Below are 24766 nucleotides of genomic sequence, written 5' to 3' on the forward strand. Positions count from 1 at the left end.
CTGTCTGAGAAAGGGGGCGGAGCGGGGCTGACCCTTGGGATTGGGATCTGTCACCCTGCATGGAGCAGGGATGGCCCCTGGGGACTGGGATGGTGACCATGTGCCACATGTGTGCAGGCCACCTCGGAACAGATCAGAGCCAGGCCGATGGGATAACGGCAGTTTATTTCCAAGTTGGATATACACGTGTGTGGCGAAGGCAGGTTGTGGCTGGTGAAGCAATGGGAGCAGTGTCCTGAGCAGGACAAGCTGCAGGGATGGGAGCAGGGATGGGCTGTCTCTGACAACATGTCCCAGGGAAAGGGAAGGGGTAACAAAGGGTCCCTGAACAGGGAACGTGCCAGAGCCCCGGCAGCACGAACTCATCCTTTCTTGGTGCCTGTTTCATGAGCACCGAGGCCGTATGCTCTGTGTGGGTACCACTGGTCTCTGCTGTAGCATCCCCTGATACCCCAACCAGCTCCTGCTCACCCTTGGCTTGGGACAAGTGCTTTGGGCACCCATTGCTCTCCCTGGGCACCACTGCTCTGCCCAGGCTCTGCCACGTGTCCACCCTGACACCCTCCTCTCCCCGTCACCCATCTCGAACCTCCCTCTGGCACTGCTGCACTCAGGGGCCTCTGCCTGCCCCCAGCCCCTTGCAGGGCTCCCCATGGGGACACCACGTCCCCAAGACACTCTCAATGTCACCTCCTGCACCCGCACCTCCTCCAAACCCTCTGCAACCTGTACCGCTTCCTTCAGCCCCCATAGACCCACATCCCCTCCCATAACCCCCGCTGCCGCAGTGCCCACAGGTCCCAGTGTGTCCTTCCACCCCACAGGGCTGGGGACAGGGATTGACTGAGGCTGGGGAAGCAAACAGTGACTGGGTACAGGATGGGGCTGAGCCTCTTTGCCTGGGCAGGGTCTCAGGGCACCTTGACGTGGCAATAAATATCTTTGGCTCTCTTTTGGGCCACCAGGGAAGGATTTGGGGGAATTTCTTCGAGGAAGGGTTAAAACTAAAACCAAAAGAAATAAAGAACTGGGGGTGGGGGTGGGGGGGGGGTGGGGGGGTGGTGGTGGTATAAAAACTCAACTTTTCTTGCCCCAAATCTGGTTTCAATTGAAACCAGGCTGGGAGAGGGGGCACAGCCACCCCAGGAAAGCAAAGCTATTGTGACACCCTTGGTGACACCTTTGCACGGGGACAGTGTACCACCGAGCCCATCCCCATCCTGGCTATGGGGCATAGGCTGCAGAGGGCTGTGCTCCCCCTGCCCCTGCTCTGCTGCTGACCACGCAGTCCTGCCCCGAAAGGTTAGGGTGTAAAAATAGAGCGTGGCCATGGGCTGACGGTAGGCAGGAGACACCCGACCCCGCTGGCACGACGAGGGGCCTCGGCAGCCCCACAGGGGAGAGGGGACACCGGGATTTGGGGACCTGAGCCCCGAGGGTTGATGTGTGCCCGGTGGGGCCAGTCCCGGTGCTGATGGGGCTGGGGAGAGGGCGGCCCGGCCGGGGCTGGCTGGTTTAGGAGGTGCAGGGGGCCCCCGAGGGCAGCCCCCCCGCCTTCATCCTTATGCTGCCGGTCCAGCCCCGCGGGCAGAGGTTGAAGCTGTGGATGCCGGGGCTCTTGGTCCCCGAGTCCTCGGAGTCGAGGGAGACGTCCGAGTCCGTCGGGGACCGGGACGTGCAGCGCTTGGCCACGGCCCGTGCGCCCACCACGGGGGACGGCAGCGGGCTCTTGGGGCTGGGGGACAGCCCAGGGACGGGGCACGGCGCCGTGCTGGGTGGCAGCAGGAGCCGGCGACCGTCTGCCCATGCGGCTCGGGGCATCCCGGGGGACACACAGAACTGGGGGCTCTCGGCCCGGGGTGACCGCAGGGGGCTTTTGCGGGTGGTTGAGGGGCTCCCCATCCCGCTGCCAGCAGCCTGCAGAGCCGGGGCTCGGCACCCCTCCATCCGTGCCGGCCGCGGGGACTGGGGCAGGCTGGGGGGGCCGGCGGGGATGGGGGCGAAGGGCCGGGAGCCCTCCGGCCCCACGGCTTTGGGAGAGAAGCTCTTCCTCCGGGCGGCGTTGATGATGTTCCTGGCGAGCCGCGCCTGCATCTGCCGGCTGGCCCGCGGGTCGGCGTCCTGCCGCAGCGGCGACAGCGACCGCTCGCTCCACGGAGGGGACATGGGGGGTCCCTCGTCCAGCTCGGGCACCGAGGCAGGGCTGGCCCAGCCGTCCAGGCTGCCCGTGCGCCGCGCCAGCCGCGGGGTCCATGTGGGTGATGCGGGGAGGGATGTTCGCCTTTCCTGGAGGGACAGAGAGCGGGTTAATGCTCGGGGGATGAAGGGGAAAGAGAAGAGAGACAAGGGCAGGATCGGTGCAGGGCAAGCTTCATGCATTGCACTCCCTGCAAGGGCTCCCCAGAGATGCCTCTTTACCCCTCATCATCCCAGGAGCAGGCTGAGCCTGCAATCAATGATCCTTGACCAAAGTGTGACCCAGGACCTCTCGCTACCTGCAGCATCCTAAAGCCTCCTCCAGGTCCATCACCCAGTAGCTGCTCCCCAGCCGGCAGGAAAGAGAAGAGCCAGGTCTGACAGCGTAGAGTGTATTCAGAAAGAGGGGGAAACAAAGGAAAACACAGGAGAAATGAAAGCACAGTCGAAAGGCAGCTCAGTACCGCAGGGAGCGCAGTGGGAGCGAGGGATGGGCAGAGGCACAGCCGGACCAGGGGCTGAGCATCACCCAGCACCCTGCCTCTGCCCGGCACATCCCTGGCTCCCGGCTGCACAGGGACCCCGCAGCATCCCGGTCCCAACACCATGGGGCTCCGCTGTTCCCCCGGGGATGTGGCTCTTTCTCCGCAGCGTGGAAGCAAACGAGGATAGATCCCGAAGGAGCAGCAATAGAGACAGGAGCAGGCACAGTGAGGCGGAAAGGCGGTGTGTTCCCTCCGGGTTTGCTTTGGTAGGAGGCGATAGGAGCCGGCAGGAGAGAGAGAGGCTGCGGGTGAGCGGGCAGAGCCAGGCTGCGAGAGCTGGAAAGGCAGGAGGCGAGGGGAGGATGGACGCAGCCACAGATGCGATGCTTCATACAGCTTCCAGGCAAGAGAAGAGAGAAAGTGCCGGTGGCCCCATGGGATGGGCAGGCTCCCGATGGCTCTTTGGAATCCTGTGGGCTTTACACCCCGACCTCTGCCACCTTCCCAGGACCCCTCTGCTCCCATTACACCGGGAGCGCCTGTTTCACCGCTGTCCCAGCACTGCAGCCTCCCAGCTACTTCCATGTCTTTTTTCCCCCCCTTTTAGTGGTTGGTTCAGCTTTTGGCACCCCCGTGCGCAGCTGGGGAGGACTCGGCCAGAGGGGAGAAGCCCAAAACTCCCGTATTTTCCTCTCTGCCACCATTACTTGTAATACAAGGAAGGTTTCCACACCTGTGGCTCGATGCCGGCATTCCTGGTGGAGTAGGAGGGTCGGGGTGCCTGGAATCCTGCCTTTGCCCGGGGCGGCAGCAGGCGGCATGGGGAGGCCAGCAGCACCTCGGCCGGGGCTCCGGGGCCAGGGAACGGGCTGGAGGTGGTTTGGCCAGCGCTGGGCATGGCAGAGGGATGCCAAACAGGGGAAGGAGGCAATGGAGAGGTCGGGCAGGAGGCTTGCTGTGAGTAGGGATAGGCATCGGGAAGAGAGGGCCTGGGCGGAGGCATCTCCTGGGGCATGGACCTTGTTGGTGACTTGGATGGGGAGAGGATGAAGAGTGAAGACTGGAGCTGGTAGGGCTGGTGCTTGGATATCTCCAGCTCCTTCTGGGAGACCTCATTCTCCATCAGGTTGCCGCTGTACAGAGATGTTGGGGGGGGTTTGGAGGATCTGGAGGGACTCTTGGGGGGGTGTCTGGAGATCATGGGTGACAGGCAAGCGCTGGCATCGTACTTCCAGGAGGGAGGCAGGGACATGGTGGGTGATGGGGACCGCAGCAGCTCGGGCTGCGAGGGAGCGTTGACGATGAACTTCTCCATCCTGGACTGCCGGCGGGCAAAGAGCTCGGCTCCCTTCCCTCTCGCTTCGGTGAGGTTGTGGCTGGGCTGCGGCTTCGGCTTGGGCTTAATGGTGGGGGACTTGAGGCAGGAGGACCACGCTGGAGCATCATCCGCCGGCAGGAGGTGCTGCCCGCCCCGGGCCGTGCTGTTGGGGACAAAGTTGGCAGCTTCAGCCCCAAGGGCAAAGGGCTCATCCTCAGCACCTGGCTCCCCCTGCTCCTTCTGCTTCTTCCTGCTGTCCGCACTCTGAACCAGGTCCAGCAGAAAGGGGTTGGGACCCAGCTTCGGCTTCTCAACAAAGGTGAACATGGGCTTCTTGCCGGTTCTCCGGGCAGCCGACTGCTCCAGGATCCCTGTTTTAGGCAGGGGGTTCGGCTCGCTCCCCGCGCAGCCCATGGGGGGACCTGGCAGCATCTTCTGCTCCTGCGGGGGATACAGGGCTGAATAGGCAGGGGGTGAGCGGACACGGGTGAGCGGCGGGGGGCTGCTCAGGGTCTCTGCATAGGTGGGTGGTGGGGGCACCTCGGTGGCTGGGGGTCCCTCTGCGGGCTGGCTGCTGGTGGGGGATGCCTGGGTGCCGAAGGGTCTGGCTGTTCGGTTCTTCACCGGATTGGGCTTGGCCAGGGTGAGATGGACCTCATAGTACTGCCGGCCCTGAGCCCCGTTGTGCTGCTGGCCCGCAGGAGATGCTGTCCCTGTGGCTGTCCCTGCTGGTGCATTGGGCACCGCGCCGGGCACCTCGCCGTCCTTCCCCTCCTCGGGGCTCCGCGGCAGGCCAAGAGCCGCCGTGCTCGGCCCCGCAGGGACTGCTGCATCCCCGAGTGCCCCTGCCCTGCTCTCCATGCCGCTGGCTGCCCGCTCCTGCACGCCGTTGGTGGCAGCCGTTGCTATGTTCTCCTTCAAGTAGATGCTAAGCGGGACGTGCTGAGCTTCAGCCGGCTGATCCCTGCATGGGGACGCATTTGCCTGCAGCCCTCCTGATGGGGTGCCCGGCTCCAGCTTCACCCCCTGCCCCTCGCCCTCCTCCATGGCTGCCGGCCGGGGCGGGGGGCTCAGCGGCTGCCCCGCGGCATGCCCGGCCCCAGAGAGCCCGTCGACGCGCTGCTTGCGGCGGTTGAAGAGCAGGACGCCCTTGGAGCTGGGGCCGGGCGCCGTGGTGAGCTGCGCCGCGATCCGCCGGCTCCGAGCCTTCGCCTCCTTCAGCTCCTTCTCGGAGAGGCTGGCGCTGCGGGACAGACCTGGGCAGAGGGGATAAAGGGTTAGGGGGACTAAGAGGGATGCGGGTCTCAGCCCCTCTCAGGCAGGACCCGCAGCCCTTCCTCCAGGTACCCCCCAGCATCCCCAACCCCTTCCCTGACAACAGGGGGATGCTCCGGGGCTGGGGTACACAGGAACATCACAATCCAGGAGTGATAGGAACCCACTGCGGCCCTCGCTGAGATGCTGAGCTGCAGCTCTGCACACTGGGGGAACAGACAGCAAAGCTCAGGGGCACTCAGGACCTTTCCTCTCTTCCCACCCTGCATTTCAGCTGGGCTCCGTGCACCCACCGCAGTGACCCCACGGGAAAGGAATTTCTCCCCGGGCTCCAGCATGTCTCATGTTGCAGCTCACACGGGTTTGGCCCCCGGCTCGAAGAGGCAACAGGCAGGGAAGGGGCCAGTGCGTGTCCCCGTTACCAGCCCCTCGCCCCTAGTCCCGGCACTCTCAGCCCGGAGCGGGCAGGAAAGCAAACCCAGCACCAGTGGGGAGATGCCATCCCACCATCACCTCATGGCAAGGCTGGTGGCCAGCCCCATTTGGGGACGGATTTAAGGAGCAACACGAGATGGCAGCAGCTGACGGAGGCTGTGCAGAACCTGACCTGCCGGACACATGGAAGGAGCCAACCTCATGGCTTGAGAGCCTATGTAAGTGCTAAAAGCGAAGTGTTAGAAGCCCGGTGAAAGCCGCGCAGTGAGCAGCAGGAGTACCGCTGTGCTTCTCGTGCGCTGGCCAAAAGGTCACGGCACCAGCCCTTCCCAAAGGCCAAAAGGATGTGGAGCTGCCGGGAACACATTTTCTCAGGGTGAGCAATTTCCTACGATCTCGCCCGTGGGAAGGGCAGCATTCCCGGCCCTGCGGAGCCCACTGCTTGGGAGCATCAGCATCACCCCAGTGCCCACCAAGGGTGCAGCCGCCTCCCCAAAGGCGCTGCTGGGATGGCTGTGATGGGGTGTCCCCGCTGCAGCCCCGGCAGGGAGGTGGGTGATGAGGGCCCCTTCCCTTCCTAACTCTTCCTTTATTCCCTTCCTTCATGTGTTTCTCATTTTCTTGCCTTCTGTGCCGCTTGGGAGCCTTCCAGGATATTTTCAGCAGTGGCTCAGCCTACCAGCGAGGGAAGGGATGGATGACTAAGCCAAATCCTTCCAGTGAGCCCACGGTAAAGCAGGAGGGCTGTGCAAGCTGGGCATCTCCTCTTCCTCACCCTTCATCCCTCCCACCTCCTTCTGCACCCAGCAAGTCCCTGCCCTGATCCCAGCATCGCTAAGGCGTGCAGGATGGCCCTGCCTCACTGGAGAGGAGGAGGATGAGGGTGGATGAAGCATTCAGGCTGCTGAATAGGAGGGGTTTGGCTGGGCATGGAGGAGGAGAGGCAGAGATGCCAATGGCAACTCTCCCTGGAGAGGCAAGGAGAGGCAGCGAGAGCCGAGGAGCCGTCCCGCAGCAGCAGCATCCCCTTTAGCGCCCGGCATTGTTTAACGCCCCGTTCCTATTTGCTTTGGCGGCGGCACAGAGCGGGGCCGCGGTTTCCTCCGGGCGCGCTGGCTGGAGGGCGGCCAGCGCCGCGGCTCCTGCTCCACGGGGTCACCCTCGCCGCCTTTATCTCCGAAGCGGAGCAGAACCAGGGCCAAGGAGCCGTTGAGAAACCAGCCACAGGCTCCAGCTGTCTGCAGCCTGCGTGCTCCGGGCCCAGCATCCCGCTTCCTCGGAGGCCCGGGCCGCCTAAGAAGGCGAGATCTCAGCGGAGCCATTTCGCAGCCTCTCGCTCTTGCTACTGCCTTTTAACAGCAACCGAGGGGCCCTGGGGGATCTCCTCCGTGCTGGAGGGATGATTCAGCTCTTGGCCAGCCCGTTCCTGCCTGGACAGGCCGCCGGATACAGTCCTGTATAACCAGGACCAGCGCCAGGATTTGTCCCACAGAATTTGCTCCCAGGTACCCCCATCCCTGTTCCCCCATCCCTCTGGGACAGGGTGTGATGCAGAGTGGGATCCCCCACCTGAAATTCCCTGCCTGGCATCCATTCCCAGCATCATCTCACAGTCCCCTATCCTCTATGCAGTTCCAGCAGCTCCTCTGCCCCTGCTCTCCTGGTACCCACCATTCCCGGGATGCTCCACCTGAGCCTGCTGGAACTGAATCCCTCAGGATACTAAACAGGGATAAGAATTGCTCTTCACACCCAACTTTTATCGCACGGATGGAGAGCACCGACTCCTCCGGCGGGCCAGGAAATTACAGAGCACACTCTGCACACCGCCCTGCCTGCTCAGCGGCACAGACAGACGGGCAGACCCTGCAGCCCTGCAACCGGCTCTGCAGGCCCCACTGCAAATGGGGCTCATCATCTATTGACCAGGGGTGACACACCATCCACAGGCAAAGGGCAGGGACCGCCTCCCTCGCCTCTCTGTTCTAGGCTGAGCCATGGGATGAGGTTATTCAACCTGGTATGAGAGCCTTTAGCCATCTCCATCTGTGGCCTGAGGGACCCCATCCCTGGTAGCACCCCTCCTGGCCACAGGGAACATCCCTTCATCCTTCCCCAGCATCCTAAGCCACGCAGGGACTCCCAGACAGGCTCTGGATGGGTGCTTCCCCCAGTCCCAGGCAGAAAGGAGCTGAACACACTAAGAACATGGAGATGCTGAGGAGGAGGAGGGTTGTGGGGCTGAAGGCAGCCTGAAGAGCACAGGGAGGAGGTGAAAGCAGAGTTATGCTCAGCCAAGGGGCTCACAAGGCACTGGAAACTGGCTTCCGCCCATTAACGCGAGTCCAGTCCAAAATCCAAAGGGTGGCTGGCTCTTCTTGCGCTCTTCCACTCTTCCTTCCTTCCTTCCCACGCCTCACACCAGCTCACCACCACGCCACCCTTCGGGAAGGAAACGTCTCCCCTCTCCAAATGTCCCAGCTTCTTCCAAGAACAATGAATCCAGTCCCACCAGCCCTCTCCACTGCTGCATCCCTGCGCTGGGAGTCCTCTGCATCCTGGGATTCCAGGGAAGGAGATGCTCCATGTTTCCCACAAGGTCCCTGGGCTCCCAGCACATGTGAGCTGAGCCAACAGCCCCCGAGCACTTCAGCTCCAGCCAGAGGGGCCTTTAGATCCCTATCTATATATTTATACAGGCACTTGCTCCGTAGGTTTCCTGTTGCTCCAAAGGTGACTTCCAGCAACATCCCCCAAGTGCAGGGCTTAACAGCTTCTTACCGAGCTGTCAGTCATCCTTCCCACAGCACGTTCTGTGCTTTCCCCTCCAGAGTGAGGATGACGAAGGTGATGAAAAGCATTTCTGTTGCTCTCCCCTCCTGGCCAGATGAGGGGGAAAAAATCCCTTCCAGCTCAGCTTTCCATGCAAAGGATGGGTTTCCCTGCACAGTGCCACTGCAAAGCATCTGAAGTCCAGCCAGCAAAGGCTGGAGACACCATCTGACCCCAAAGGATGGTGAACAATGCATTAGGCCCTGCCTGTGGCCCGTTCTGCCCTGCCATGGACTCCAAGAGCTGGAATGGGGTGAGGATTTGGCTCTGAGCTGTAGGGAAAGGAGATGCCCCAGGGCTCTCTGAGCTGCAGATTCAGTGTACATTGCTGGTCTTGATGTGGCCGGGATGTCACAAGAAGAAAAGCAGTGATTTGGAAGCTGTCACCTTGCAGCGGGGGGCTGTGAGCACAGGCCATGCTGGCGAGTCCTTGTATGGAGAAGCCAAGAGGTACCAGAGTCCTGTGGGGCTGGCGGGATGCAACAGGCTGTGAAATCTTGGACTCCAGAACCTTCAGGTTGGGCTCTATCCCTACCCTGCTCCTGGATGGGATGCTCATGGCTGTGTCTATCCCAGTGCTGCAGCCCACCTTGGCCAGCTCACAAGGTGATGCTCAGGACGTGCCACTGGACAACCCACCAGCCCCAGGGCTGCCCATTGCCCTGCAGAGCATGGACCAGAACCCCCAGATCCACCTTCACACAGTGCAGCAGCCGCCTTCCATAACCGGCAGGTGCTTCTCCTGCTTTTCCAGCATTTCTTGGGCTGCTGTGGATGATCCCAAATGGTGCCTTTTGCTGGCAAAACCCCGCTGGCAAACCCAAGAATTAAACAAAGACAAACCCCATCTCCAGAGGGACACAGGCCCCCGTGTCATCTCCCTGCCATGAACTCACGCACACATCTACAGCCAGCAGTGCTGGAGAGGGGGAATCCAGTGTTTTCACCCAAACATTGAGGGCTTTGGACACCGAGGAAATGGAAGCAGGTTTTTTGGCAGAGAAGCCAACTGGCCTTTTGCCCCAGCTACAGCTGTGCGGGGCTTTTGCAAGGCGCACTAATTCACACACATTTAAATCTGCGCTTCCCTCCGGCTCCCAGAGTTATCCCGAATAATCTGCTGCTAGGAAAACAAGGAGGGTAGCACAGGCAGGCAGCTGAGCCAGCTAGGAACAGATCCGATTCAAACATATGGATAAAACCATGACCATTTTCCGCCTCATTCCCAGCTTCCAACCCTCCTGTACTCCAGATCTAAAACCTTCATGAAGTTTCTGTCTGTGCCTGCCTGAAAGTCTCCATCTGAAGCAGTGGGTGCTGTGGTGGGAGCAACCTCTCCTGCCTGGCAGGATGCACGGTGCTGGGGCCTCTCTTCATGGGCGCCTTTGCCAGTGACACAATCTGGCACAGCGAGAAAATCCGATGCGGTTGCAAGTTTTCGCTGCGCTCTGCTCCCGAGGGCTTTGCAGGATTTGGAGCTCTTTGCCTCCCCACGCTCCTGCCGGCTCACAGCCGTGCCCCTGCTTTGCTCAGCACCCAAACCCTGCTAAAAGTAGTCCTGCAGTTCCCATCTCCCGCTCCCACCCAGGGACTGGGGGGAGTTAATGGGGGCTGGCTGCCCCTGCCCCAGCCCCATTGCCCCCCGGGTCATGCCAAGCTCAAGGAGCAGCCCCATCCCTGCTATATCTGTGCTGGGGAAGAAGAGGCTGCTGCTATTGCAAAAGCAGAGGCAGCACCTTCCCCCAGCCAGCCTAAATTAAGCTTTTAGCTTTGCAGAAGGAGGCTGGAGCTGGGCAGATCTCCCCCGGGCTGCCCTGCCATCCATCCGTCCTGAGTGCGGCAGAGCCAGCACATCCCATGGCCGGGTACCACAGGACCCCATCCCTCCTGGCAAGTGAGTTCTCCCCCGTTAGTGCTCGGACCCGCTGTGACACATCCCAGGCTGCAGGGTGACAGCCCCATCGGGCTGGTGCCACAAGCCAGAGGCAGTGGCCTGGCGAGAGAAGGTCATCCGGATCGGCTGGACGGAGCGGGGAGGGAGCGGGATGAAACGGGGCCTTCGCCTGTCCCTTGCACAACCCGTAAGGGATCCATCCCGCTGGCTGTGCCAAGCCGGAGGGACAGACCTCGTGTCTCCAGCACGGGGTGGCACAGCCAAGGGAGATCACGTCCCCCATCACGGGGGACAGGGGACAGTGCAATGGGCGAGCTGTGACCCTGCTGAGCCCCGGGGGAGACCCCTACGTCCCTTCACATCCCCCCGCTGTGCCCCCCACGCCGGATCCCCGGGTGTGGGCAGAGGGAACCGACCCCCGCCAGGCTCATCTGTAGAGAGGAACCCCGCTCTGCCCTCGTCTCCCCGCGGCTCCACTCGCCTGCCCTTCGCCCACCATCAGCACCCAAGGAGGGGTCTGGACGTGCACGCCGGGACCCCCATGCACCCTCCATGCACGTCCCCAATGCACCCCCATGCACTGCCAGCCGCCGGCGCCCCCGGACATTGCCAGATCCCAGCACCCGCCCTGCGCTCCCACCTGCTCCCCGCTTCCTTACGGGCACCCCTCGCCCCCCTCGGTACCTGCCCCCGGCCGCCCCCAGCCCCGCAGCCCCTGCCGGAGGCAGCCGCCGCCGCCGCCCCAGCCCCGGCCCTACCCGCGGTGCCGGTGCCGCCGCCGCCCCTCGCAGCCCGACTGCACCGGGGAGGAGGCGGCGGGCAGGAAAGTTGCGGCAGCTCCGCCCTCGGAGCGGGCCCGGGGGGGGCGGCGGCGGGCGGGGGCAGGGGCCGGGGGTGGCGGGTCCCGCTGGTCCTGCCCCTGCCCGCCCGACCGGACGGGACGGGTCCCCCCTCCCCGGCGGCACCGGCTGCCCCCCGCGGCCCTGCTCCGCCGCTGCCCGTCCCGGGTGGGTCTGCCCCGAGCCGGCTGCCCGGTGAGAGCAGTCGGAGCATCCTCTTACCCAGCCTGGGCAGCCCGACCCCATCAGGGGCACCCTCCTTATCCCACCCTGGGGCACCCCCTTTCCCAGCCCTGTACGTTCCCTTCATCCCGTGCTGGGGCACCCCCCTTATCCCATCCGGGGAAACCCCCTACCCCAGCCTTGTGCATTCATTCCCCTTTCCCAGTCCTCACCCTATTCCCTCCTCCTGGCATTGCTGGGGACCTGCAGCGCCCCACGTTTCAGACACTGACAGGGCAGCAGGGCCTCCCCTTGCTGCCGGTTTACCCACTGCATAAAGGGTTTGGGGCATTTGGAGCAGGGCAAAACCCCAGCCCTGGTGTCACCACCTTGAGGACACCCTGGGACCAAGAACCCTCTACCAGAGGTGCTCTGCTCCCTGTGACAAGGGGACCAGAGCCCTGGGTGCGGGGCCAGCATCACCCCCTGCTTCACCGCCCTGCAGAGCTCCTGGATGCTGCTGCGGATGGGACCAGCCTCACCCCCCTCCCGCGCCTGTCCACACCACAGGATGAGCTCTTGGCTTCATTTTTTGCCTGATTTCCTTTCTTCCTGCCCCTCTTTGCTTTTTTGTGCTTTTCTGGTTTTTGAGGGAGACTGGCGCTGCCCCGGCAGCCCCCGGGGAGCAAACCCTGCCGTGTATTTGCACACCAGACAGAGAAACCAGTCCTGCCTCCTGCGTCTTCCCGTCCCTGCCTCTACCCGGGGCTCCTGCACTCCCCAGCCTGCCCCGAGAGGTGCCAACCAGCCCGGGCCGCTGTGCCGGATATCTGGGAGCAGACAGCCTGGCCTTGGGCTGCTGGATGGGGACCAAAGGGGCACACGGGACCCGCCTGGGTGGGTCTGCACTGCTCGGGGGGCACCCGCTTGGCTCCCAGCTCTCAGGGCCACCCCTGCATGATTCCGGGCGCAGATGGATGCGCCTCTTTCTCTGACATGGAGCGGGGGTTCTTGTTCCTGAGCCATGTAAGGAGAAGAGGAGCAAATCCCTAGCACATTCCATGGGTGCTCCTGCAAGCACCCTGCTGCAGCGGCAGCCCCGACGTTGATGCCGTGAGCTGATGCTGAGTGGGGACCTGCCCTTCCCTCCCTCCTCTGCTGCCATCCCTGCTCTGAACCAAACCTCTGCAACCCTGCAGCGTTTTGGGGAGATCCCATCCCTGCTGCCAGCACTCAGGACCCTCAGTGACATCCTGCCCGGAGGCTCTGGAAAGTCTGACGGGTGCCGCAGGCAGCTGCTGGTGGTGATCTCACTTCGGAGGGGGAGGAAACGGGACAAACTCTTTCCAACAAACCTGTGGAGTTACTTTAAAATTCCAGGCTGGCAGCAAAAGCGCTGGATGGAGGCGAGGGGTAGGAAAACGCTGAGCCTGGACACAGTCAGGCCTGACCTTTCCCCACCGCAGACCTGCCATCCCAGCGCACAGTGAGGAATGGGAAGACTATTTGGGTCCATCTGGTTTGTGTGCTGAGCCCTGAAACACAACACGCGGACGGCAAAGGGAGCTGCTGGGGCAGCAGCGAGCCAAAAAGCTTGGCTGCACTTCACAGCCCTTCTCCCATGCAGGGAGCTGCTGGGTTTTGAGGGCGTCTGACACCCCGGAAAGGCAGGGGATGGATTTTGGACACCAGGTTCATGTCGAGCATCCCCATCCCTCCTTGTGATGGGGGTTGCTTGGGGAAAAGCAGGCTGTGAGCAGGGCAGCCGCATCTGATACAGCATCCCATGGGGACAGTGACACACCGGCCCCGGCGCCACATGGCAGCCGAGATAACAGCTGGGCAGGAGCAAAATAGACAGAAGGGTGGAAGCAGGGTGTGAAAATGGGTCTGATGCCTGTAAGAGGATGGGTCTGCCATGGGGGGGATGGTCCAGGCATGGGAGCAGCCACAGTGACACTGGGTATGCAGCTGTATTTGTGTCACCGTGGCTGAAGGGACAGTCACGGGTGGAGGGGAGCGGCGGTGAAACAGGACTGCGATGGCAGAGAGCATTGTAGGGAGCAACCGGCCCGAAATAAAGTGCTTTGTTTTTAACCCAGGGGCTGAAAGAGAGGTGGCTCCAAGCCATGTAATGAATGCTTGGTCGTTCCCACCCCAGCGGAACAGGGAGAGGAATCCCTGTCCCATGCAGCACCCCAGGAGCTGGCTCTGATCACCCTCTTTCAGCACGGTCCTCCCAAGCCCCATGGCCAGGGTGAGGGTCGGGAATCCCACCCCATCCGTGCCCCACTCTGGGTTCAGTTGAGTTCTTGGAGACAGCAGGAACCCTCCCGCTGCCTTCCCACCCCCCCCCCCCCGAGAAAAGCCACAGATTCCTCCTATTTTTAAGGGCACAGAGATCATCTCAAGCTAAAACAGTCCCAGGGCTCAGCCGGGAGCCTGGGACCTCGAACCCAGCGGAGGTCCTGCCTTGGGAAGAGCTGGGTGTTCCCAGCACTGTGCCGGGAGCATGCAGTGCTCTTTGGGATGGGCGGCATGGCCAAAGGGGGTTTCTCTTACCCACTTTCCTCGGCTCGCTGACGGGCTGGATGAGGACCCGTTGGATCTTCACCACTTTCCACTCCTGGCTGGGGTTGGTTGTGGGGCTGGTTGCTGCAGTGGGCACCTCTGGGGCAGAGCTGGGGCATTCTGGGGGGGCTGCAGGTTCAGCCACCAAGGCCAGGCTGCTGCCATCCAACACGGGACCCATCGCGTTCCCATTGAGCCCCTCAGGCTTCCCTCCCTGTGGTCCCATCCATCCCTCCTGCTCGACCGACTCAGAGGCAGGAGCATCCAGGAGCTGATGGCATCTCTGCACCCCTCTGCTCCCCATCTCCTGCCAGCAGCCGGCATCCCCCTGCGTGTCCCCCTCTGCTGTGCCACAGACACAGGGGTCATGTGCAACCTGGCCGGGCTGGGAGTGCAGGCAGGGCTGCCGGAGCCTCGCCTTCAGCATCGTTGCTGCTTTCTTGCACGGGCACTTTCAAACCTGCTCTGCATGGCCAGGGGGGTGGCTCCTCCCTGGCAGCATCCCTCAAACCATGGGCAGCATCCCAGAGGGAAGATGGACACGTGCTGGGGGCTTCACTCCTCTTGCAGGCAGGAGGACCAGGCACGATGCCACAGGAGCAGGCAGCTTTTGGAGATCCAGATGCAGGGATCTGCCCAGGGGAGAGCCAGCAGCAAGGAGGATTTTGCAGGAACTTCTCTTTTCCAGGCAGGCAGAGGTGCAGTGTCCAAGGGCCTGTGCAATGGGAAGAGGGAGCATTGAGGATGCTTTTGCATGCACTGGTTTCTTCTGGACACAGCCAGTGGGGTGACTTCCAGCATCTCTAGCCTGGGATCCATGAGGAAGAATCCCCTGAGATGCAAAGACTCCTTAAAAGCTCATTTGGCAATGCCCCCCACCCCAGCACCCTCATCCATTCATCGTCATCCCGGGGACAGCACCCAGGGCTGGGCCCCTGTGCCCAGCTCCCTTTGCTTGTGCAGTTTGTGCAGACACCCCAGTTGGGGGCCAGCACTGGGGGCCAGCTGCTGCTTACGAGGTGGGAGCATTCAGGGCTCGCCCGATGGCTCCCACCTCCATCCTGCTGGAAAGCGCAATTCCCAGCATCCAGTTAACAGATCTGTCCCTAACCATGGAGTGACTCAGGCGGCGCCGGGACAAGCGCAGACAGACTCGCTTCCCTTGTGCCGAGCGTAAATCCTGCTGAATGATGGCACACACTGACACAGCCGAGAGGGGAGGTACCAGCTGGGAGACAGGGATGTCGTCGCTCCCAGGACAGGATACGGGTTACAGCACACAGGGGGAATTTCCTGTGCTGTGAGTGCTCCACCGTGTCACCAGCCCTGCTCTCTGCAGGGCTGGGATCCAGGGAGCACCCGCTGGGCATCGCTGATGATGGGTGACCCACAGAGCACACGGACCACGCTGGGATTCCCAACACAGCAGCCAGAGGAGAAGAGGTTTTTGTTCAACCCAAGCTCCTCCCTGCGTTATTGCGAGGTTTCTTGCTGTAATATTGCTATAGTCCTCTTCATCAGGGACTGTAGTGACAGGACAAAAGGGAAATGGGTTTAAACTTAAACAGGGGAGGTTCAGGTTGGATATAGGGAAGAAGTTCTTTACTGTGATGGTGCTGAGGCACTGGAACAGGTTGCCCATTCCTGGCAGTGTTCTAGGCCAGGTTGGATGGAGTCTTGGGCTGTATGGTCTGGTGTGAGGCGTCTCTGCCCATGGCAGGGGGTTGGAACTGGATGATCTCAAGGTCCTTTCCAACCCAACCCGTTCTGTGATTCTATGAACAAGAAAATGCCCCAGGTCCATGCCACAGGTTGAGCTCAGGCAGGAATGCACCCTGCTACAAAACCTTCCCATCCTAAGCAAGGTTATGCTGGAAGCAAAGGCAGTTTGAAAGCAGCTTTGCTGCTGAACAGGCACTCAGGCACTTTCCAAACACAAGGCTGCATTTTTTGGAGAATTCCCAAAGGAAATCTTCTGCCCTTTCAGAAATCCTTCCTCTGCCGCAGTTACTCAGCACGGATTTGCCGGGAGATCCTGGGGGGAACATTTCAGTGTTCCTCTCTGAAAATGTAATCTCACCCTGCTCTTTATGTAATTCCCCAATAGTCGTGGGAAGCCACCCACATCTTTCCTTAGAAACAGGGCAAGTTGTGGAAGCTGGAGGGAGCTGGCTTATCTCAAATGAGGACAAAGAGAAAGCTGCTGCAAATCGCCCCAGCCCAGCCTGGGTCGGCAGAGATGCTCTTGGAGTGGCCCCCACCTCCTTGCCCCATCCTTAGGGACAAGGTTTCTCAGGCAGCACGATTCCCATCCATCCGACATCAGAACTGCATTGTCAGCCTGCTGGGCAAGCCTGTACCACCCCGAAAATCACCTTCCACAGCCACCCCTATCCATTTCGGGAGCACTTCCTGCAGATGGGCATATCCCAGGGGAGGACGCCCAGGATCAGGGCACTCCCTGGGCAAACCCCTCCTTGGTGAGACGGGAGCAGCGGTGTTCCCTGAGGACACACTGCAGGGATGGGGCCTCCCACGCTACCGGAATATGGAATCTCGCGTCTGCTGCCTCCCTGGGGCCAGTCTGAGCCCGGCACTGCAGGGGAAATGAGTAGGGGAATGAGTAGGGGAATGAGTGCCGCCTTCCCCCCAGGACATGGCTCTTGTGCTCCACAAGCAGCACAGGAAGGGAATATTTATGAGTAACAGGCATCTCTCGCAGAAGCTGCAGGGCTGATCCTGTCTACTCTACAACCGGCAGGGTAGGATGGGGTACACATGCCCTGGGTGCCCCATTGCGCCAGCAAAGAGGAGCAGCATCTCCATCCACATCCCCAGACCTCAGCTGAGATAACCACCCACAAATGAGCCTGTAAAGGGGGCTGAGGGTTGTTTTGGGGACCATTTCAGAAGCACAGCACCAAACTAAACAGCAAAGGATGCTGGCATTGGGCATTAGTGAAGGCTCAAAGCCCCAGCAAGCACCTCATCTTCCCCAGCAGCAGCAAGTCCCTACAAGAAGCTACAAAATGGTGCCAAGGAAAAGAATAATAATAACAATAATAATGATGATGATGATGATGATGATGATGATGATGATGATGATGATGATGATGATGATGATGAAAAACCCCTTCAATTCACAAGGTGCTGAAATCCGGCAGCGGGAAGACCTTTTGCTCCATTCCTTTCCCTGCCCACTTGCCGGCGGGTGATGCACAGCCCCCTGCCTGCCTTCCTCACACCCTGCCGCACACACACCCCCCCGCTATGGAGAGAAGGGAAACCGAAGTTGACTTTCCACGTCCCACACAAATATTTTTGGCAGGCGTTGCTGGCATCCAGGCTGCCGAGCCCGGGGGAGACGGGGTCTGCTGGAAGTCTCCATCTCCATCTGCTCCCAGCACCCGCATGGGGGACCCCACAGCGCAGGAGGTGGCAGCAATGTAGAATAATGGGGTGCAGCTCCAGGAAAGCCATAGGGATGCCATAGAATAGGGGGTCAGTTTGGCACAAGCGTCATCCCGAGCCACATCCTCGGTTTGCATCACCATCGAACCCGGCGGGATGGGAGTGGGAAGGGGTGGGAAAGCTGTCCCGGCCCAGCGGGGGCTCTCGGGTTTCCCCCAGGTCAGGCAGCGGGTCGCTGTCACTCAGGCAGGACCCTGCTGACCAGATTTGCAGTCCCCAGCTCGGGTCACAAGATCGGCTCTGTCCCTTTCCAAAATAGCCCGGCAGCAATGTATGTACATCAGGGGATCTTTACACCTTCCCGGTGCCAGCAGCTGAATGTCCCCTCGGGGGAGATGGGCACCTTCCCCTCTCCATGGTGGGGCAAGGAGCCTGGGTCAGCTTCGTCCCCAAAGGGCAACGGCACATACCTGGGGACCCCGTGTTTCTTTAAGGGAGAGTTGCCTCCTGAGCTGATACAAGAGAGGTCTGTGCTGTGTAGCTGTCACCCAGTGGCATTTAGAGCCATGCCTGGGCCACCCCGTGCCCAATCACCCTCCCATCTTCTGCAATCCAATATCCCCCCTACTCCACTTCACCCCAAGCTCCCTGGGTACCTGGCCAGGACCTGCTGCTGAGTGTGTGCTGGGGGAGGCACAGTGAAGCCTGTGGACGCCACAGCTGAACCCCAAAGCCCTGCAGGGCTGGGTCCAGCTTGGTGCCACCCCAGCGTCTTCCATGGCAGAGAGGGACTGCTTCCAGCATGGAAGGGATGGCAATGGGAGGGATGCGGCTGTGCGGTGTGGGATGGCTGAGGGCTCTCCATGTGGATCCAGTGCCAATGGAAGGAGCACAAGGAAGCTGGGATGTGATGTGATTGCTTCCCTTGGCATCACAGGTCCCCAGCCTCACTGAACCAGGATGGACCCTGACCCCAGAGCAAGCCCTGGGAGTGCGGGCAAGGATGGCCGCATCCTGGCTCCGGCAGGCGAGGCAGGGGCTGGCAGGCACAGCAGCCAGCAGCGTGCTGAGGGGAACAAAAGCCTTTTGCAGCACTGATTTACTACCTTGACGGAAACCGGGATGGAAAAAACAACATTCCTGAGTGCCTGTCCCCATGCAACCCCTGCTGTCCCCGGCCTGCCTGCGGGGACATGGGCTGCCAGTCCCCCATGCGGTAGCTGTGCCCCCATCCCCTGTCCACACCGAGATGTGCTCCTATCCCATGCCCATGGCTGGTGGGAAAAGCAGCAGGAGAAACACCCTGGAGAGCATGGGGGCTGCGGGGCACCGCAGGAGTTGCTGTGATTGAGCAATGAGCAGAGAAAGGGAAGAGGAGGACAGTGGCATCCGGACAGCTGGACCATGTCCTCCCTCCCTCCCTCCTCCAGCCCACGCTGGAAGCAAGGATGGGGTTGCAGGAGCTGCTCAGCATCTCTTTGCATTGCTCTGCATCCCTTCGCACCACTGCACGATTGCTCGCGCAGGCACTGGACCACTGCTCAGCCCACTTCATAACCCCAGGCTGGGGGGAAATCCAGCAAACCTGGATGGTCCACAGGGATTTACATCCATTGAACATCAGCCTGTGCACTCCACCCAAGCGACACTGACCCTGCTCAACCCTTCTGGCTGGATTCAGAAGGCAATTACCTCTTCCCATCCTCCCGAAGAGGGCAGGCCCCAGCCTGTCCTGGCCTTTGCTTATCTTGGACCCTGACTTCAGCTTCAGCTGCTGCATTCCCGGGATGAGGACAGCCCCAGCCCTGCTGTCACAGCTGCCTCGAGCCCTTCTCGGTGCAGTTTTCGGTCCTGCTGTGGGATCCCAACCGCAAGGTGCCACCGAGGCGGGCGACCATCCCCAGGGACCCCAGGAAACAGGGCGGTGATCTGGAGCCCTGGCTGCAGATCCACTGCAGGAAGCCAGGGGTGAAACTGCAGCCTGGCCTCTTCAGAGCTCAAATGAAACAAAAACCAGGTCTGAGGGAGAAAACGGCCTTAAAGACCAGCCCCTGGGCTGGTGGCACAGGGATGGAGAAGCCCATCCTCACCATTATAAACCAGTTCAGAGCTGAGTGATGAACTGGGGGCTCCTTCCAGCCCCTGGGACACGCAGAGCTGAGGCTCCCATCCCGGAGGAGGCAGGGCAGGAAGGCTCACACTGTGGTACAGCTCTCCCCATGCCTGACAAGCTGGAGTGAGCCGGCTCAGCGAGATGGGCACTGGCTGCTCCCGCACATCCCTGCTCCGTTATCCATCATGCAGCCGTCGGCACGGTGGGTCCCACACCCAGGTCTCCCTGCAGAGCTGCAGCAGCAGATGCCAGAGGGATCTGGCACCTTCACACCTTTGCCAAGCGATCCCATTGAACATCTGCTGGGGCTGACGATGAACGCTCCCTAATTCAACAAAATCCCACTGCTGGGGGAGAGCACCGTGGGGATGGGGTCACCCCCTGCTCTTGGGGTGCCTGTTGCTGGCTGTGCCTGGGTGGGGAGGGCAGGACGGCCTCCTGCAGCAGGGATGGGGCTTCTCCTGCAGTGGATTTAGGTCTCAGCCTGCCCCAGGGAGCTCAGCCTCGGCAGACGTAAAGCACGACCATTAACATTAACCAAGCAGAAAGCCCCACAGGGGCTCAGCAAGCCAGTTTGAGCAACGCCTGCTCATCTGGGGCCGCCCGAGCTGGGATGATTGGCAATAGGAGCATCGCAGTCCCCCAGGGTCCAGGGGCTGCTGAGGAGCTTCCCCGGCCATCCCATGGGACAGCACAGTGTGATCCTGATTTCACAGCCATCACTGAGTTCCTCAGCTCCCTCCAAGCAGACAAACAAGGGGCCATGACCCCGGGATCACGGCACACGACCTGCCCGTGTGTGGATGCAAAGTCAGTGGCAGAGCTGATGGCTTGGATGAGGTTTGTTGAGCTCCAGCAGCCCCGTGATCCCCCCCCCATGCAGCCCTGAAGGCTGGAGGAGGAAAATGAAGAACAGGACAGCGCTGCTGAGAGAGGGGGAGCAGCTCCCACTGGATCCTGCACCCACATTCCTGCATAGTCCCTTGTCTCCAGCTCTAGTCCCAGAGAGGATAGGACCCAAGAGATGGATGCACACAGCCTGGGGACATTTCAGCAGCACAGATGGGGACTGAATGCAGCCAAGCACAGGGTCTGTCCGCTCCGAGCCCCACGGGTAGGGCTTGGGTTGGTCCATGGGAAACAAAGAGCATCCCAGAGAGGGGGGTGTTTTCTTTCCAGCCCAGGAAAGCAGCCAAACCCCAGCACATGCCCATTCCCAGGCCTTGGCCCCAGCAGCACAGCAGGCTGGTGGCCTTGGGACATGAGGTTTGCTCCCATCCGGCTTGCTCAAGGCTGAGAGCCTGGTTAGGACAGAGCTGGGCTTGGGGGGGCCCCAAGGCTCACTACCCGGAGGGCTCCCCATGCGATGGGCAGGAGGTAGAAGAGGAAGAACGGGAAGCCCTTTGGGACAGAGCTGTGCATGAGGAGCGGCAGCAGTGTGTGTGTGCAGCATGCTCAGCAGCCTGGCTCTCCTTCTGGCAGAAGCGCTTGTGCAGTAGGAATAAACACGCCGAGGACACATCCAAGCCAGCGCAAACAGCCCCTGACCGAGCCGCGCTCCCCCAGCCCTCTGCTTTCTTTCTCTGCTCTTCCTCTCCTCTCTTAACCCCTTCAGGAACCCCGGCGGGACCTGGGAACCAAACCCCATGGATCCCCAGGGGTCCGGGCATGAGGAAAGGCGAGGGGATGGCGATGGGGTGCCTGGGTGTCCCCAGGGCACAGGGCTGCCTCCCTGAGCCACCAAGCCCCCATCCTGGCACTGCTCTCCCTCTTCTTGTCCCCTGTAGCAGTTCATCCTCCCCCCAGCAGCCCCAGGGGGTCCTGGGGAAAAGGGCTGCTCCCCCCACCCAATCCCCATCCCACCCCATCAAGAGCAGGCTGGGTGCTGGCACAGCGGCACCACGTCCCGAGCAGCCAAGACAGCCCCCATTGTGGGTAAAACAAGACAGGGGTCCCATGGAAGCCCACCTCCACCCTCTGCTCTGCTGTGAGGCTCCTCCACCCTGGTTTCCAAAGCTCATGCTGGACACCACCACTCTGCCCCCCATTCCCGTCCAGCATCCCACTGGGGCAGCCACGGATCCCAGTGCAACTCCGGGATGCTCGTGCTCGCCACGCTCACCTCTTTCCACTTCCCTTTTCTCCCATGGGGAAGCACTGCTCGCTGCTCTCCATGTGCTCCGGATGAGCTGGGGGGGGGGGATATCAAGCCTGTGCTCCCCCCTCCATGCCCGGACCCCAGGGTCCCAGCCGGGAGCTGGGGGTCTCGTTGCCTGCTCCTGGTGCAGCCGCGCTGCTCAGGGCAGGGTGAGCAGCGGGGAGAGGGGCGGGGGGAGGAGGGGAGTGGGGAAATGGAACTTTAATAGCACAGAGCCCCTTTTGTTTCCCGGCATATGGGATATTTCATACATGCTGAAGGCATTAACCACCGATGCTCTTCGAGCGCGCGCAGCGGCTGGGAGCACAGCCCCGCGCTCGGCTATGGGGCACGGTGAATGTCCCCAGGGGATGCAGGCAGCAGCAAGCGGCCCCTCTGCCCCAACACCCCTCCCTATGGGGGGGAATCCCTTAATCACAGCCTGGAAACTGCTTGGCTTCACCAGGAGCCATTCAATAGAGCATCCAACCCCCAAACTGGAGGCTAGGAAGGGGTGTCCCTGGTTTTGGGACATGCTGCACGTCCCTGTGGTGAAGTGGGTGGTCCTGGTCCTGCCATCCCTGGGGAGCTGAGACCACAACGGCCCTCCTAGCCTGGGGGCACAGCAGAGCCCCATGGTCCCATGGAGCAATGGTGGCAGAGAGGGGCTGAGGAGGGCTAGTGGTGTGCTCCCTCTCTACTTGTACCCCGAGGACACAAGAGCATCCCTGGGAGCAGAAAGCAGGCAAGGTGCTGGCAGGGGAGGGCTGGAAAACATCCGTGTTGGGTATCCTTGTGCTGTTCACCCATTTCCCCACTGTCTCCCTTCATGGAGCCTGGGGACAGACCATGGTGCCTGCAAACAGGGTGACACCGCTTTTACAGCAGGGAAGGGACACCTCCAGGTCTGTAGCACAGAGGGTGGCTGGCACTGCTCCCTGCAGAGCCCACCAGCCACCTCAGCATGGGACCGGGACATCTGGGTCCCTGGCATTGCATCCCTCCCTTATCCCCATAGGAGAGGTGTTGACTTCGACCTGCTGGGCAGGAGAGGACATCAGCTGGTGGCAAACCTTCAGGCGGGGTTTGAGGCAGAGGGGACCACCGATGTGCTTTGGTTTTGTTAAACTGGGGGGACTGTTCAGCACCGGGGCCTTTCAGGGGAGCCCACCCCCTACCATGGCACCCATGGGAGCTCTCAAAGTGGGTTCCCTTTCCCCAGGCCTTGTGTTTTTGGCTGACCGAGATGGGAAAGGCATCAGCCCAGCTTGTCCAGGGCGAAGGGGCACGTTGTCCATGCTGCAGGGCCTGTCCCTGAGCCCCCATCCCCGCGCCATGCAGGGTGCCCGCTACCTCCTTACTTTACCCAGTGTTTATCCAGTCCCACTCTAATTTGAAATAAAAAGCACATCCCGTAAAAGGCCTTTACAGCTCTTCAGAGCCCATAAAGCTGCAGCGCTGGGGTGGGGGGGAGGGCAGCAAATTGGGGGCTGCAAGGAAAATTTACTGCAGGTTTTGGTTAAGTTAAACATTACAGCTCCGTGAGCCCGCGGCTGGCTTGCTGAGCAGCTCCCAGCGGCAGGGACGGAACAAGGGATGCTTTATAGGGGTAGGGAAAGGGAGGGCTTGCCGGTCTCACCCAGACCCACATTAACATCAACCCAGATTGAGACTGGCTCGCTTTTAAGGTGAGGCAGGCTTTGCACAGCCTGGATCCATCCTTGTGCTAGACATGAGGCCGCATCGCCCCAGGATGCAGGCAGTGCGCGTGAGCATCCCTGGGGCTATGGCGAAGGGGACTGTGCCCGCGCCTCCTCATGCCACAGCCCCTGGCTCAGGGGGTGACCTCGTGTCGAGCTCTGCTGTGGGCAGGAAGAGCTGGGACGGGGAGGCCGAGCCTGTCGTGGGAGTCAGGAGAATTGGGAGAGAATGAGAGGAAGCGGCCAGGGTGGGGAGCGTGCGAGGGGAGGCATTTTTCCTTGCCAGTGTCTTGGCTGCTTCGGTGTGAACTGCTGTAAATCTGCTCCTTATCTCTGAGGCCATTTAATGCTTTCATGAAAAGAAAATAGTCTGCAGGAAAAAAAGAGCCCCGCTGATAAAATATCCCTTTGGCGTTGGGAGGAATGTGAACCGTCTCCAATCAGCGGGGTCTGCGGCTCGGGGCATTCCCGGAGCTGGGAAGTTGTGCAGATGGAGCAATGCTTGGAGCAGGCTGGATGAGCACCATACCAAGGTGGGGGGGGGGGGGGGGTGTTGGTGTCTGCACCCCTGGGTGCCCCTCGCATGGGGATTGCTGCACAGGGGATGTGGTGGCTGGTATGGGATAGCAGTGGCTGTAGCTGGGATGGTTCCAGCCCTTCAGCCCTGCTGGTTCCAACACCTCACCAGGGCCAAGTTAAACCAAATACCACCAGAAAGAATAAAGAATGGGAATGCAAGGGGTAAATTCAGTGGGAATAGGGATATGGGTCCAAATCCTTGTTGGCTGCTGCCCAGGGACAGGCAGGGCAGGCAGGGGCTGCCCCAGGGACTCATGCGTGCCTTAACACCTCCAGCTCCTGCAGCCCTCACCTGTGCCTGTGCTTATGGAGAGGCCAGGCTGGAGTCCCTGAAGTCCTGCATGCCTGGAAGCATCCTTCATTGGGATTGCTGGCCATGGACAAGCTGCTGTTTTGATTTACAATTGCAAAAGCAAATCCTGCAGGAGCTTCCCATTGGACAACCATGTTGTCAGGTCGAGTTGGGTGCGATGGCACGATTCACCCTTGGATCATCCCTATGTGCTAACCATCCTCTTGCTCCCACTGGGGACTGGGATGCAGGGCTGAGGATACCAGCTCATGGTCCCCGAGCATCCCTCACTGTAGGATCAGACATTGGTTGGTTGCACTCCTGTAATATTTGGGTACTGAGCTACATCCATGGGGTTTCTTCATGCCTCCAAACACCAGGGAATGCGACCGCTGTCATCCCACATTGGCACATCCCTGGCCAGGAGCATCCCTGCAGTGTGGCTCCCTAAAGGCCATCCCCACCCAGCAGCAGGGCCATGGCACAGGGACATGTGAGCCCCTGAGGCACAGCTTCGTGCCCAGGCT

At 61.1% G+C, this 24766-nt stretch overlaps 1 protein-coding gene across 1 annotated transcript; it reads right to left on the reverse strand.

The window, feature by feature from the left end:
- Nucleotides 1-148: 148 nt before the first annotated feature.
- Nucleotides 149-21819, reverse strand: SYNPO (synaptopodin). The gene is made up of 4 exons (XM_065690324.1): nt 21654-21819; nt 13999-14722; nt 3415-5255; nt 149-2286 (listed from the first exon to the last, which is right to left on the reverse strand). The coding sequence occupies exons 2-4, from the start codon at nt 14432-14434 to the stop codon at nt 1516-1518; spliced, it is 3048 nt and encodes a 1015-aa protein (XP_065546396.1). The 5' UTR covers nt 14435-14722; nt 21654-21819; the 3' UTR covers nt 149-1515.
- Nucleotides 21820-24766: the final 2947 nt, after the last annotated feature.

Source organism: Lathamus discolor, chromosome 10 (genome assembly GCF_037157495.1).
Source record: "Lathamus discolor isolate bLatDis1 chromosome 10, bLatDis1.hap1, whole genome shotgun sequence".
NCBI lineage: Eukaryota > Metazoa > Chordata > Aves > Psittaciformes > Psittacidae > Lathamus > Lathamus discolor.